The 14,625-nt window shown below is 41.8% G+C and overlaps 1 protein-coding gene across 1 annotated transcript in view; it reads left to right on the top strand.

Annotated features, from left to right (window-relative positions):
• The window catches only part of RAB38 (RAB38, member RAS oncogene family), a 66,114-nt gene that overhangs the window by 19,372 nt on the left and 32,117 nt on the right, over positions 1 to 14,625 (top strand). Inside the window, exon 2 of the mRNA XM_027532275.1 lies at positions 5,835 to 6,115. Within this exon, the coding sequence (XP_027388076.1) occupies positions 5,835 to 6,115 (281 nt within the window). The remainder of the gene's footprint in view (positions 1 to 5,834; positions 6,116 to 14,625) is intronic.

Raw genomic sequence — 14,625 nt, 5'->3', positions numbered from 1 at the left:
TATGTGTTAGTCGCTCAGTCGTGTCCAACTCTTTGTGACCCTATGGACTGTAACCCTCCAGGCTCCTCTGTCCATGGAATTTTCCAGGCAAGAATACCGGAGCGGGTAGTTATTGCCTTCTCCAGGGGATCTTCCCTACCTAGGGATCGAATCAAGTCCCTTGCACTGCAGGCAGTTTCTTTACCGTCTGAGCCACCAGGGAAGCCTCTATTGAGATATAAGGTTACTCAGTTTGTGTAAGTTTAAGGTGTACAATGTGATAATTTCATATATGTGTATACTGTGAAATCATTCCCACAGTGAGGTGAATAACATCTCCATCACCTCACATAGGGACTCCCAGGTGGCTCAGTAGGTAAAGAATCTGCCTGCAATGCAGGACATGCTGGAGTTTGATTCCTGGTTCGGGAAGATCCCCTGGAGGAGAGCACGGCAACCCACTCCAGAATCCTTGCCTAGAGAATCCCATGGATTGGAGGAGCCGGTCAGGCTGCAGTCCATAGGTCGCAAAGAGTCGGACATGACTGAAACAACAGAGCACACACCTCACCTGATGACCTTCTTGTGTTTGCTGAGAACATTTGAGGCTTACTCTTTTAGCAACTTTCCATTATGTAATACAGTATTGCTGACTATAGTCATTGTGCTGTACCTGAGATCTCAGAATTTATTCATCTTACAACTGGAAATGCATACCTTTAACCAACATCTCCCCAGTTCTCTCATCCCCTAGCCCCTGACAACCACCATTTTATTCTTTGTTTTTATGAATTTTTGGCGGTTACGGAGTTTTTAGTTTCTTCCTATTAGTGAGATCAAATGGTATTTTCCTTCCTCTGTCTGACTTATTTCTCTAACATAATACTAATGTTGTTGCAAAAGATAGGATTTCCTTCTTTTTTACGACTAATATTCTGTTGTACATGTATACAGTTGGTCCTCTGTATCTGCAAATTCCACATCCACAGATTATAAAGGACAGAGTGCATTTTATAAGGGACCTGGGCACCCGTGGATTTTCATGTTTAGTGGGTCCTGGAACCAATGTTCTGCGTGTACTGAGGTTTGACCAACCACATTTTCTTTGTTCATTGCTCTGTCAATGGACATGAGAGTGCCTGTTCAAGGCAGTGATTTCATTTCCTTTATCTATACCCATTAGGTGATTTCTTGTGCTGCCAGAACAGCAACTGTCTGAAGACCTGTGTTAGTTATACTTATATTTATTGTAAGGGGAAATGGAGGTGATAAAAACTGAGATGCCAAGAACCTCAGGAGCTTTCAGGGGTCCAGATGAGGGCTTGAACTGGAGCAGAGAGACTGCTGATGGAGCAGAGGGGCCAAGTCAAGAGCCCCTTTTGAACTACAAGTGTTGGTGGGATGTGGGAGACCCTTTGTGTGTGGGGATGAGAAAGGAGCTGGAAGATGACTTTAGGGACCACCCTGGTGGTGGTGTGGATGGTGTTTCTGGGAGCCAGCACAGGGAGAACAGGAGGAGTAGGAAGCAGATAACCGGGTGTCTTCATATGGGGGAGGCTGACCAAAGGGGGTTGGCCAGAGGCAATAATGAACTCAATTTAGGCGTGTAATTCAGTTCCTTGTTTACCAATGAGGTAACTGAGATGCTGAATGATGACGTGACTAGTTTGAGGTCACACAGCTAGTTGGTTATTAGAAAATCCTCTTGTTTTTATACCTGTCTAGAAGATTCACTGCTTGGTTATGCTGAGAGCATCCAGATAGTACTAGTAAATAATTACCAAGTGAAAAATATTATTAAATATATACTATAGTGGTGTTGCTGGTGTATGTTTTCAGCTGAATCCATGACAGCAAACTGGCCATTGCAGGCCGTTGGAAGAGAGAACCAGGTCTTGATTTCATGGTGTTATCATGGGGTTTTGTGCATATGTGCTAAGTCTTCTCAGTCGTGTCTCACTCTGTGTGATCCCATGGACTGTAGCTGCCAGGCTCCTCTGTCCATGGGATTCTCCAGGCAAGAATACTGGAGTGAGTTGCCATGCCTTCCTCCAGGGGATCTTCCTGACCCAGGGATCGAACGTGCATCTGTTATATCTCCTGCATTGGCAGGCAGGTTCTTTACCACTAGCACCACCTGGGAAGGCCAACATAGAGCTGCTGCTGCTGCTGCTGCTAAGTCGCTTCAGTTGTGTCCAACTCTGTGCGACCCCAGAGACGGCAGCCCACCAGGCTCCCCCCATCCCTGGGATTCTCCAGGCAAGGACACTGGAGTGGGTTGCCATTTCCTTCTCCAATGCATGAAAGTGAAAAGTCAAAATGAAGTCACTCAGTCGTGTCCGACTCTTTGCAACCCACCAGGCTCCTCTATCCATGGGATTTTCCAGGCAAGAGTACAGGAGTGGGGTGCCATCACCTTCTCCGGAACATAAAGCTAGGAGACATGAAAACAGCAAGCATACTTAGAGATTGGCCAGAACAACTTGATTTTACAGATGAGAAAACTGAGTCTCAGGGAGAGAAATATAGTTGTATAAGGCTGCACAGGTAACGGACACGACTGAAGTGACTTAGCAGCAGCAGCAACAGCACAGGTAACAAGGGATTAAGATGAAGCCTCCCCCTGCCCCCACCCCACTCCCTCCGGCCACCTTCTGACCCTTCAACTTAGTGATTTCTGTGGGAGGTCATCCGAACTATTACCGCAGCTATTGTACTAACCTTTGTGATTCGGCTGATTGCTTTATCATTTAATATCCCTTTAGACGGAAAACTGAATCATGAGCCATGTCCACATGGCTATGGAGTATGTGTTTAGGTTCGACAAGAAATGGGGACCTACATGGAAAACCAACTTATTTTCAATCTGGGCCTCCAGTATGACACTCTTGGTTTAGAAGTTCTGTATCTACAGCACAAAGCACCGAACCTGGACCATATTGTCTAGTCAATAAATGTGGGTCAAATGTGTGATTTGACCCCAATGGTGTTTTTTTTTTTTTTTTTGAATTATAGTCTTTGTTTAAAAAGTAAATCACCTGTGATGGATTCCTCAGGTCTCTACTGGGTCCACATGTAGGCACTCACTAAGCGTCACATGGTTCTCATTCTTTTCTTAAGAAACAGCAGAGAGGGCTGTCAGCTGATGAAGGCAGGATAAAATGAGCGCCGGAAAGCTCTTGGTCTGAATGTGACCTCTTGCTGGAATGCCAAAAATACGAACTTGCCAAGTCTCCTGGCCCAGTGACCTCCATATACAAAGGTCTTTTCTTTCTAGAAACAAACCTTTTTCTTCTGGTTTCTGATCTGACACACATACCCTCACAAACTCAAACACACACACACACACTCCCTATGAAAGTGTAAGTCTATGCGGTCTATGTAGTATATCTCTTTTTTTTCTCCCTGTATAGACCCTTTGCCATATATTTGAAATGTAAAATCTTTCTTCCTAAAGGCTGCCTTACTGTACTATGAAAACCCTGGACAAGCAGATTATTGAATAACCCATGACTTTGCCCTTCATCTGATTATTTCTCTGAAAGGGATCATAAGACATCCTGAAAAAGCCCAGAGGCCTTCAGAGTTCCGAATGATCACAGAGGGCCTTTTTCCCTTGTCTTCCTGAAATGTCATGGCCACCCTGATCAGTATCAAAGGAAATCACTGTATGCATAAGGATCTAAAACAACAAAAAACGGAAATAAAAGAAATTTAGAACTCATTTTGGAAAAATGAAAGTTCATCTGTGGGCTTTGGGTCATATGAGGAGTATTATACCACTCTCTTTCATTGACTAGATGACTGTGAGGAATTTTTTTTAAATGCTGGTATAACCCAAGTAAGGAATATTTTAGGACAGTCATGTGGCTCTGACAAAGTGCTCTTCTTTCCAGTGATATGTGCCTGAGAACACAGGCTCACACACTAGGTGAGGAAGCCTTGACCTTCATGTGTTTTCATTAAGTGCTTATGGATCAGTTCCTCTTATAATCCACAGTGCTAATGCCAGTGTGAACATGACCTACAAAAGAATTTGGTAACTTGAATTAAAACTCACCATGACAAAACCTTGAACTCAAATGTTAAGTGTCCTTAGAAGTATGTTGACCTACAGATACATGCCAATTTCAGCATTTTTTTTTAAAAAGAAATTGGCTTATTCAATACACACTTTAATTTCTGAAACTTTATAAAACTCTGAACATGAAGAAGTTCCCAAATCACAATAAAATAACTCTGCCTGGTCATACACTTCTGGAGTTTGGGGTTCAGAAAACATAAACCCAGTCTTCAGTATCTCCCATCTTCAGCAATTACTTGTGGACAGAGTTAAAAGCAATAGGATTTTTTTCATATTTGTTGATCAGCTCAAATTCTTGTGATGTTCTTTCATAAACTCTGGTCTAGAACTCTGATTTCACTACCATTGTCATATTGTCTTTTATAATTTTTAACATGCTGGAGAAAGGGAGAGAAAGCTCAAGTACTAGCTAGTTGCTAGGGACTGTGCTGGGTACTTTACATACATCAGTTCATGTCATCCATGTAACAGCCCTGTGAGGTACATATTATTACTTTTGCAGATGGGGAAGGCTAAACTTACTGTGTTTAAGAAACTTGCTAATATTCATTTAGAAAATTAATAATCAGAGCAAAACTGATTCTGGCTGATTGGTCTAAATAAGACCAATCCATGGTAAAGAATCCACCTGCAATGCAGGAGACCTGGGTTAGATCCCTGGGTTGGAAAGGTCCCCTGGAGAAGGGAAAGGCTACCCACTCCAGTATTCTGGCCTGGAGAATTCCATGGACTGTATAGTCCATGGGATCGCAAAGAGTTGGACATGACTGAGCAACTTTTACAACAACAACAATGTATTTATATGTCAGAAGGCTTTCCTTATCCAATAGATTGCAGACTAGTTAAGGGTATAGGTCATCTAGTTCAGTGTTGTATTCCTAGCATGTAGCTCAGAAACTGACATCGATGGATAAACATGTGTTCTGTTCAGTTGAGTTGAATGGGACACTCCTGGTACATAAACCCAGGGGACAGAGAGTACAAGACTATGGTTTAGTAACAGAGGGTATTCATTGTTGGTAAATGACTATGAGCTTTGGATTCAAAAAGCTCAACTTTGGATTGTAACTTCTTAAGCTTGCATCTGTATAATTTGAAGAAGTTACTTAGCCTCTCTTGATCTCACTTTAAAATGGGAATATTAATTGTACCTTCGTGATTATTTATGAAAATTATATTTCTGATGATTAGCGAATGTACTATTATCCTTAATAGGAGTTGACTGCGGATGCCTTTGTAACATGCTAATCTGATTAGTACTAATTGTCCCACTAAAATGTAAACTCCATGATGGGAGGTATTTTCATGTTTTAATCATTGTATTCCAAATATTTAGAACACTACTGTCCAATAGAGCATCCTGTGATAATGAAAGTATTCTCTACTGGGGTGTCTAATACTGTAGCCACAACCACATGTGGTTATCGAACACTTGAAATGTGACTGTGGAACTGAATTTTAAATTTTATTTCATTTTAATTAAACCAAGGTAGGCATATGTGCTAGGGGTACACTGTATTAGCACAGTCCTGGAGTGTTACACGGTCCAAGGATATTTCAATAATTACTTATTACATGAATGAATCCCCTTGGGATTCAAAAACAAACAAACAAGAGCTTCCTGGTTGTGTATTTAGTGCATTTTTTATAGAGAAGCAATGAAACACTTTGCGGAGTGATCTGCTCATTCTGGAAGCCTTGTTAGGGTCCAGTATATGATTCAGTTTACAACAGAAGTGAATTTTTGATTTCTGTTTCTTTTTGGTGATAGGTCAAGAAAGATTTGGAAACATGACACGGGTCTATTACCGAGAAGCTATGGGTGCATTTATTGTCTTCGATGTCACCAGGCCAGCTACATTTGAAGCAGTGACAAAGTGGAAGAATGACTTAGACTCAAAGTTAAGTCTCCCTAATGGCAAACCAGTTTCCGTGGTTTTGTTGGCCAACAAATGTGACCAGGGGAAGGATGTGCTACTGAACAACGGCCTCAAGATGGACCAGTTCTGCAAGGAGCATGGTTTCGTGGGATGGTTCGAAACATCGGCAAAGGTAATGTGACGTTAAAGGATAAGCTTATTGTAGGCAGGATTCACAAAGAAAATGGCATATCATCATCATCATTATTACCATAATGATAGTATATGTTTGTTTAGCGATTTGTAGTTCTCAAACTGTTTTAATCTCGTTCTTATTTCAAGGGGATGGGTGCAACTGTGACCCACAATTTAAGGTGTTTGTGGCTAAGGCAGCAAAGCAACCTGTATGTGATCACACTGACAGTATTCAATAACTGTGTTCATGTATGGAGTGCTTATGATATGCCAGTGGGATTTTTGTGTTTTCTCATTTAGGCCTCACAATAGCCCTGGTAGGTAAGAATGATTTTAGTCAATGAAAGAAACAGGCTTCACTTTCAGTGTCACTGCTTTACTCAAGTATTAGTTGACTCCATCAGCACTTAATATGTTTCACTGTGTATTAGGAACTGTGCTTTGCCCTAGAAATGAAAAGATGGCCAGAGCACAGAACGAGCACATTGGGAATGTTGGAATAGTGGGCTGAGAGAATGGGTGGCAAATACGCCTGTAAGGAACATAGTGTGGCTTGGCACTGCTCACCGTCCTGGTGGCAGCGAGTAGCAGGAAGTGTGGGCAGAGTCAGGGCCGGAAGACGCAGAATCCAGTGTGAGCTGGTGAGAGGCTTAACCTCCCCTCTGTGCTCCACGCTGTTATCTAATGTATCAGGGGCACAATTTTTACTCTGCTCCCTTTGTCTCTGTGTCTCAGTATCAGAGAGAAAAATAGTTTCATCATACATTTTGAAAAAAATTTAAAAAATCATAAATTAAAAGTAAATGGTTTAATATATTTTTCTGATATTTTCTATGTGCATATATATATATATATATATATATATGTTTTGCATTACTAAGATTGCATTCTGCATAGTTGTAAATCATAATTTTTCCACTTATTTATTTGTGGAATACACATATGTATACTTGTGGAGCACAGGCACTGTGCTAATTGTTTGGGATTCATCTTTGAGTAAGATAGGCATTGTCTCTGCTCTGAGGGAAGTTAACACCTAGGCCTTGCTGTGAACCTTTGAGTGCGTGGTTTGGAAATACAGCTTGAATGGACATCATTTAAATAGGCTTAAAGAAAGAAAGAAAGAGAAATCATTCAATTGTGTCCGACTCTTTGCGACCCCATGGACTATAGCCCACCAGGTTCTTCCGTCCATGGGATTTTCCAGGCAAGAATACTGGAGTGGGTGGCCACTTCCTTCTCCAGGGGATCTTCCAGACCCTAGGACTGAACCCAGGTCTCCCACATGGTAGGTAGACGATTTACCGTCAGACGGTAAATAGGCTGAGGAGGAGCCTCTGAAGGATTTTACACCAGAGGGTAGAGTGGTCAGATTTGCCCTTGGAGACTCTGGAAAGACAGATTGACATGGTAGTGATTGTATTCTTATGGGAAAACAACAAAGCCTTGAGCTAAGGTAATGGCTGTAGAGATTGCAGACAAAAACCTGATGTGAGACTATCGCTACAGTGAAAGCTTGAGCAGGAGGACTGAACAACTGCTTGGGGTGGGAGGCGCTGGAGCGGGAGGTCGGGGCGATGATGCCTCTTATCTGACCTGTTGGTTCAGTCTTTGGGGGAGGGTCTCAGTGCCCGCCCTCTCCCAGTGCTGCCTCTAAGTTGGCCTTATGTTTAGAAAGTTTTACTTCTTGGTTCCTTGTTTTCCTTCTTGAGGCCTCAGCATGCTTGTACGTGCTTCCCCTTTTTCCTTTTAAAATCCTTTGTTTTCCTTATTATTTTTTAGGATTTTTTTCCTTAGATTTGGGACACAATACCTGTTTTCTATTTCCTGGCTCTCATTGAACCTTGTCGGTTTGTTTGTTTCAAGAATTTATTGTAATGATAGGTCAGCCAAGTAATACTTGCTGATATGATTAAGAGACGGACATTTAAGAAACACTATCCTCCGCCCTCCTCCCCACCCCTCCACCATCCCCCACACCAAGCTGCTCGTGGAATCTCGGCTCCCTGACCAGGGATCGAACCTGTGCTGCCTGCATTGGAAGCAGAGTCTTAACTGCTGGACCGTCAGGAAAGTCCCAGAAATAGTACATTTTTAATAGTTATTGGGCGTTAGTCTGGCTTTTTAAAAAATTCCAAAATGTGGGTGAATGCATCCATTTACCAATTCCTTAGCCCCATACTCAACTTCATTCCATGGATCCTTGAATATTCCTTCAAATTCCTTTCTTTCCTAAGAGTCTCCAGCCCAGAAGCCTCTAGGCACAGGGGGAAAAACCAGAATTTTGGAGAACTCCTTTTCTCAATTAATGACCTTACATCTGGAGGGCAATCTATATCAAATGACTCATATTATATAAGGATATATTTAAATCCATCATTCTTTCATTCAGCAAATGTTATGGAATTGCCTGTTATATACCAGGCACTGGGAACAGAGAAATTTATGAAACAGGATCCTGACTTCATGTATAACAATAACAACAAAACCTAAGTAAAACATATGGATATATCCAATATATATTGGACAGACAATAAGTACCAACAGAAAAATAAGAGAAAAGGAAGAAAGAGGCCTATGAATTTGTGAGGAGGGCTGAAATGTCTTGTGGGACAAGGACTTTCTTTCACTTCATGCTGACATTCCTTGCACAATGATTGCAGTGTCAAACTCTACTTAAGGGCATGATGTTAATTAACTTAAGGCCTGGCTGACCCACCATGCACTTTAATGCTGGATTTCTAATCCTCCAAATCCCAAATCCTTTACAAATCCAAGTGTAAACTTTGAAGAGAAGCTGTGTACAGAGAGAGGGCGGAGGGAGTTTCCCAAGGCTAAAGGGCACTGAACTGCTAATATGACCAAGAAGGTACAAGGCCTCACTGTAGAAGGTAGAACCTACACCTGTCTTCCCTCCAAGCATACTGCTGTTGAAATTGTCCTTCCGGATGTCTTAATAATGAAAATGGCTTCCCAGAGCCAGGCGGGTTTTCAAAGTTGACACCGAGGTGTGCAGGAACAATCCTGCAGCAGGAACAATACTGCAGCCTTGATTAGTCAGATTGTTCCCAAAGTCTTTTTATTTTTAAGATCTCTGATAAAGCTCTGCTTCCTTTCTGAGGATAGTATTTCAGCGTTTACAAAACAGAGGCCCGGCTCAGACTGTCTGCCTGAAGCTAAGATGGCAGCATTTGGAGGCAGCACCAATTCATTCTTTGATTACCTTTGGGACCAGGGAACATTTCCCATAAAGATCTTTGTCTTATAAAAGTGTCTCTCCTAACAACGTGAGTCCTCTTGGGTCACATCATTATCAGTCTGGTGATAAACATCTGATTTTCTTTTTTTTTAGTGTTTCCAAAACTTCTAATGAGCTAACGTCCACAGCCTCTGGCTTTGTTCTCCCAGCCACCTCTTGCACAAATCCTGTGGGCATCATCAGCAGTCTGGCCATGCCCGAAGCTGAAACTAGCAGGATGTTAGAGGAGCTTCTTCTTTAGACAAGCCTCCTTTCTGCTGCTGACCCCACTGCCAAAGTAAATTTGCCTTTTGCTCTTCAATCTTCTCGAGAAACTTTCTGCAAGAATTTTCATGCCGTGTGCTATTGCTGGAATAAGCATGGTACCCTCTGGCTGTGAATTAAGAGAGGGAAAAAAATTAAAAGTAAATGTATGCTAGCATCTTTGGTTTTTCACACCATCTCTTCAAATACCAAAAGCAAAGGAAGGAAAAGAAAAGCAGTCTCCTAAGTCAGGTTTTCTTTCGTTTTCAACCTCTGCATTCTCTTCTTTTCTTAGCCATGTTTAGTTGAATTCTGCCTGGGGATTCACTACAGCCAGGTAACATATAACTGGGGTGAGCATATGTCCCATTTTCTGGAACATTCCTGATTTATGCCTGGGGTCCTAGCAAAATTATTTTTAACACCTTCATTTCTGGTCTGTAATTTAATTTAACCTGTAGGTCAGGAGCTCTGATGCATCTCACTGTCCACATCATACCTTATCTCTAATAATGGCTCTTATGCATTTTTGTGTCCAAGCTCGGTATTTATAATATGCTTTGGTAGATTTGTCTATTTAGAATGAGGGCCTTGGCCTGCTCTTGCCAGAGCATTCCCAAGATTGAGAATCCTATCTTTTGGGCCCATATCAATGGCTGATGGAGCCCCCTGACCTTCTACTCCATTTACCTGGTGCCTTCTTGATACTTTTTGCCTGAATCTCTGAAGGTACTTCCTTTGGATTCATGCTATGGCCAGATCCAATTACCTTTTAGAGTTACTATGAGATTAAGTAACCCAGGGGTCCCTGAATGTTTTATGTCTGATCCCACCACATACACATCCCACCTTGTCTCAATCTCTGTAGCTGACTCTGAGGCTCACAAAAGCTGCACTCAGAAGAAGGGTCTGTTTCTACATCTCAGTCCTTCCCAGGCTGCTCCATCTTACTCTTATGCTGTGGTGGTTCCCATGAGGTTGTGTTCAGAAGCAGGACACCAGGAAAATGCCATATGGATGGGAAATAATAGGGCGGGTGGGATCTACCCGAGCGGCCACAAGAACAGTCTCAGAAAGACCTGCAGTGTCTTCCGTTTATGCAGCCTCCACAGCATGCTCTACTTCTGGAAGATTTCCTTTCTGTTTCTGTCCTATTTATAGTGACCTTTAGGCCCACTTCAATCTCAGAATATTCTAAGATCAATAGGTACCCTAGAAGAAACTTTCTAACATTAAACTCTTGAATTTTAGTCTCTTCCCTAAAACTAAAAAGCAAGATGTTGATGTGTGGCCTGCTAAGGGAAGGAATATACCCAGTAGTAGTTTCTATAAGACATCAGTAGCTTTTAGGGAGAGGAGAAGACTCTTGAGAGTTGATTGGACAACAAGGAAATCAAACCAGTCAATCCTAAAGGAAATCAACCCTGAATACTCACTGGAAGGACTGATGCTGAAGCTGAAACTCCAATACTTCGGCCACCTGATGTGAAGAGCCGACTTCTTGGAAAAGACCCTGATACATGGAAAGATTGAAGGCAGGAAGAGAAGGGGGCAACAGAGGATGGAATGGTTGGATGGCATCACAAACCCAACGGACTGAGTTTGAGCAGACTCTGGGTAATGGTGAAAGACAGGGAAGCCTGGCGTGCTGCAGTTCATGGGGTCACAGAAAGTCAGACACAACTTAGCCACTGAACAACAACACACAGGGGTTTCATGGTGCAGCGAAACACCTATTTTTCATGTGTTTTGGGTTTCCAGTAACTGTTGAAAACGCATTTATTATCTTTAGGGAGCTTCTCGCCAGGGAAGGCTCACCTCCCCAGGGAGAGCCCATAAAACTTTCTTCTTTTGCTTTCTTTGCAGCTAAAAAACAGACATATGACCTAGATTCCGCCTACAGACTGATTCATAAGTGAGCAACTAGAGGATAAAGGTGCAATGCAGAACCTGTGTTTTGCCCCCTCTGGGGAGGGTGCTGGCAGAACAGACTTCCATTTTTGGGAGAGAGTGTGGTTTGCTGAGTCCTGTGCTGGATGCAGAATCAAGATCCCGTCCCAGGAACAACTGCATTCAAGTTGAGTTCCTCAGAGCTTTGCAGATTACAGGACCTAGTGTTCAGTGGTGGCTGGTAGCAGTGTTCTCATCACACTTGTTGTATATGGGGTCTGAGTTTCTGGAAGCTTAGGCTAAATCTGGTTTTTCTAGACTACTGTTTCTGTAGCCTACTGAGTAATTCTGAAAAAAATCTAATATGCCTTGAATAAATGATTTCATGTTTAGCTAGCACTGGCTTCTGAGTCTTGTGACTGAAAATTCAAATTAATATACGTGATCCAATGGATTTGAGAAAGCCAACTTCGCTCTCCCCTTTGCTGTTGGAATTCTCAGGCCTTTGATATCTTACGCACATGCTGAATCTCTGGTAATAACCATGTCTAGGTTCTTCCTGTTTGCTGTATGTGAACTTTGTGTAGAAATTTTTACATGTATGAACTCATTCAATCCTGGCATGATCCTATAGAGTAACTACTAATGGTATTACAATTAAAAAAAACGTTGAGATGAGACCTAGGCGATTTCCCTAAAGCTATATAGTTATTACCTTACTTCTTTGATTCTAACAGACACTTTTTGTTCCTTCCTAGATTAAGATTTCAAAATCAAGATATGTCTCTAGTTAGTGTGGATTTCTAAAACGACAGTGTGTCACACGTGTAGTGATATTTTTTGTATTATCTCCTCCAAAAGGGCACTCTCTCGGGCATCAGTTTGTAAATTATTTTTGGCCACATAGAACACTTAACAAACTAATAGAACACTTTAAGGAAATGCTGTGAAAGGGAAAGACTGAAGGCAAAAGGAGAAGAGGGCAGCAGAGAATGAGGCGGTTGGATAGCATCACCGACTCAAGGGACATGGATCTGAGCAAACTCCGGGAGATAGTGGGGGATGGCGGAGCCTAGCGTGCTGTAGTCCATGCGGTCACAGAGTCAGACACGGCTGAGCAACAACAGTAAGGAAATGCTGGCCTAGAATTCTCTTGGAAAGGGAAAGTTTTCTGTATTTCGTTGTATTTTTTTAAAACGTTTTTTAATTTGTTATAATATTGCTTCTGTTTTACCTTTTGGTTTTTTGGCTTTGAGTCATGTGGAATCTTAGCTCCCTGACCAGGGATCAAAACCTCACCCCTGCATTGGAAGGCCAACTCATAACCATTGGACTGCCAAGGAAATCCCTGTATTTCATTGTTTAGTAAACTTTTATTCATTATCATTATTATTTTTTAATTGCTCTGAAAGCTGAAATAAGCAGCAGTTAAGTGGCTCATTTTCTAGAAACTGCTTGAAGGGTAGGATCACACATCATTTATTTTTATAGGCTTTTAGAAAATATGTAATTAGAAATACAATGCATTTATACAAACCGGAAATGCATTGTTGAGCTTGGGTATGGGTAGATGGTTACACTAATTCATTTTTTAATGAATTGAGTATAGGACACTGTTCTTAAAAAATCCTTTTATTTTTCAATCGAGTAGTAAGCCATCTCTGGCTTAGTCCCAAATTTTAAATATCAATCCATGAAAAAATTCTTGATAGTCTCTGGTACATTCATTGATTCAACACAATTTGTATCAAATGACTGTTCAAGTCTGTGCTGTGAACAATGTGTATTAAACCTTTTCTGGGCTCAGAGCATGCTTTTAGGTTCCTGTTCTTAAAATGCCAGAACTCCCTATGGGAAGTAGATATGCCACATTTTAGGCATCTGTCTCCAAAGACTTTATCTGGGGTTGTAGGCTGTGCCTCCCCTGACTCGGTTGGGGTACAACATGTTTAACCTGGCATTTTTAACCAATCTGCTTAAAGCTGTTGTTCTTAGGAACATAAAAGGAAGGGCCCAATTTGAAAATCCAAAACCAGACCAAAGTTAGAAGGTATCATGTACAGGAAATGATGGCAATGGTTAAGAGTCATGATCATTTCATATAGTGACCACTAGTCTGTAGTACAACTATTTGAATCATCATTTCTGACAGATTCTTAATGCCCTGCATGAAAAATGGAATCATTGCTTGAAACTGAGAGTAGCTTAAGTATGAGTCTCAAATTCAAGCAACTCATCTGTTTAGGAGTCAGTATAAATTAAGAATAACATTTTAATTTTTAACTTTAGCTAATTAATTCTCCAGAGGTTTTCTAGGTCTATGCTAATTATTTGCTAGGTAATATGGGAAGAAGCACAAGCTGGAATCAAGATTGGCGGGAGAAATATCAATAACCTCAGATATGCAGATGACACCACCCTTATGGCAGAAAGTGAAGAGGAACTAAAAAGCCTCTTGATGAAAGTGAAAGAGGAGAGTGAAAAAGTTGGCTTAAAACTCAACATTCAGAAAACTAAGATCATGGCATCTGGTCCCATCACTTCATGGGAAATAGATGGGGAAACAGTGGAAACAGTGGCTGGCTTTATTTTTCTGGGCTCCAAAATCACTGCAGATGGTGATTGCAGCCATGAAATTAAAAGATGCTTACTCCTTGGAAGGAAGGTTATGACCAACCTAGATAGCATATTCAAAAGCAGAGACATTACTTTGCCAACAAAGGTCCGTCTAGTCAAGGCTATGGTTTTTCCTGTGGTCATGTATGGATGTGAGAGTTGGACTGTGAAGAAAGCTGAGTGCCGAAGAATTGATGCTTTTGAACTGTGGTATTGGAGAAGACTGTTGAGAGTCCCTTGGACTGCAAGGAGATCCAACCAGTCCATCCTAAAGGAGATCAGTTCTCGGTGTTCATTGGAAGGACTAATGCTGAAGCTGAAACTCCAATACTTTGGCCACCTGATGCGAAGAGTTGACTCATTGGAAAAGACCCTGATGCTGGGAGGGATTGGGGGCAGGAGAATGGGACCACAGAGGATGAGATGGTTGGATGGCATCACCGACTCAATGGACATGAGTTTGGGAGTTGGTGATAGACAGGGAGGCCTGGCGTGCTGCG

This window comes from Bos indicus x Bos taurus, chromosome 29, assembly GCF_003369695.1.
Source record: "Bos indicus x Bos taurus breed Angus x Brahman F1 hybrid chromosome 29, Bos_hybrid_MaternalHap_v2.0, whole genome shotgun sequence".
Lineage (NCBI taxonomy): Eukaryota > Metazoa > Chordata > Mammalia > Artiodactyla > Bovidae > Bos > Bos indicus x Bos taurus.
This window is presented reverse-complemented; position numbering and strand designations above follow the sequence as displayed.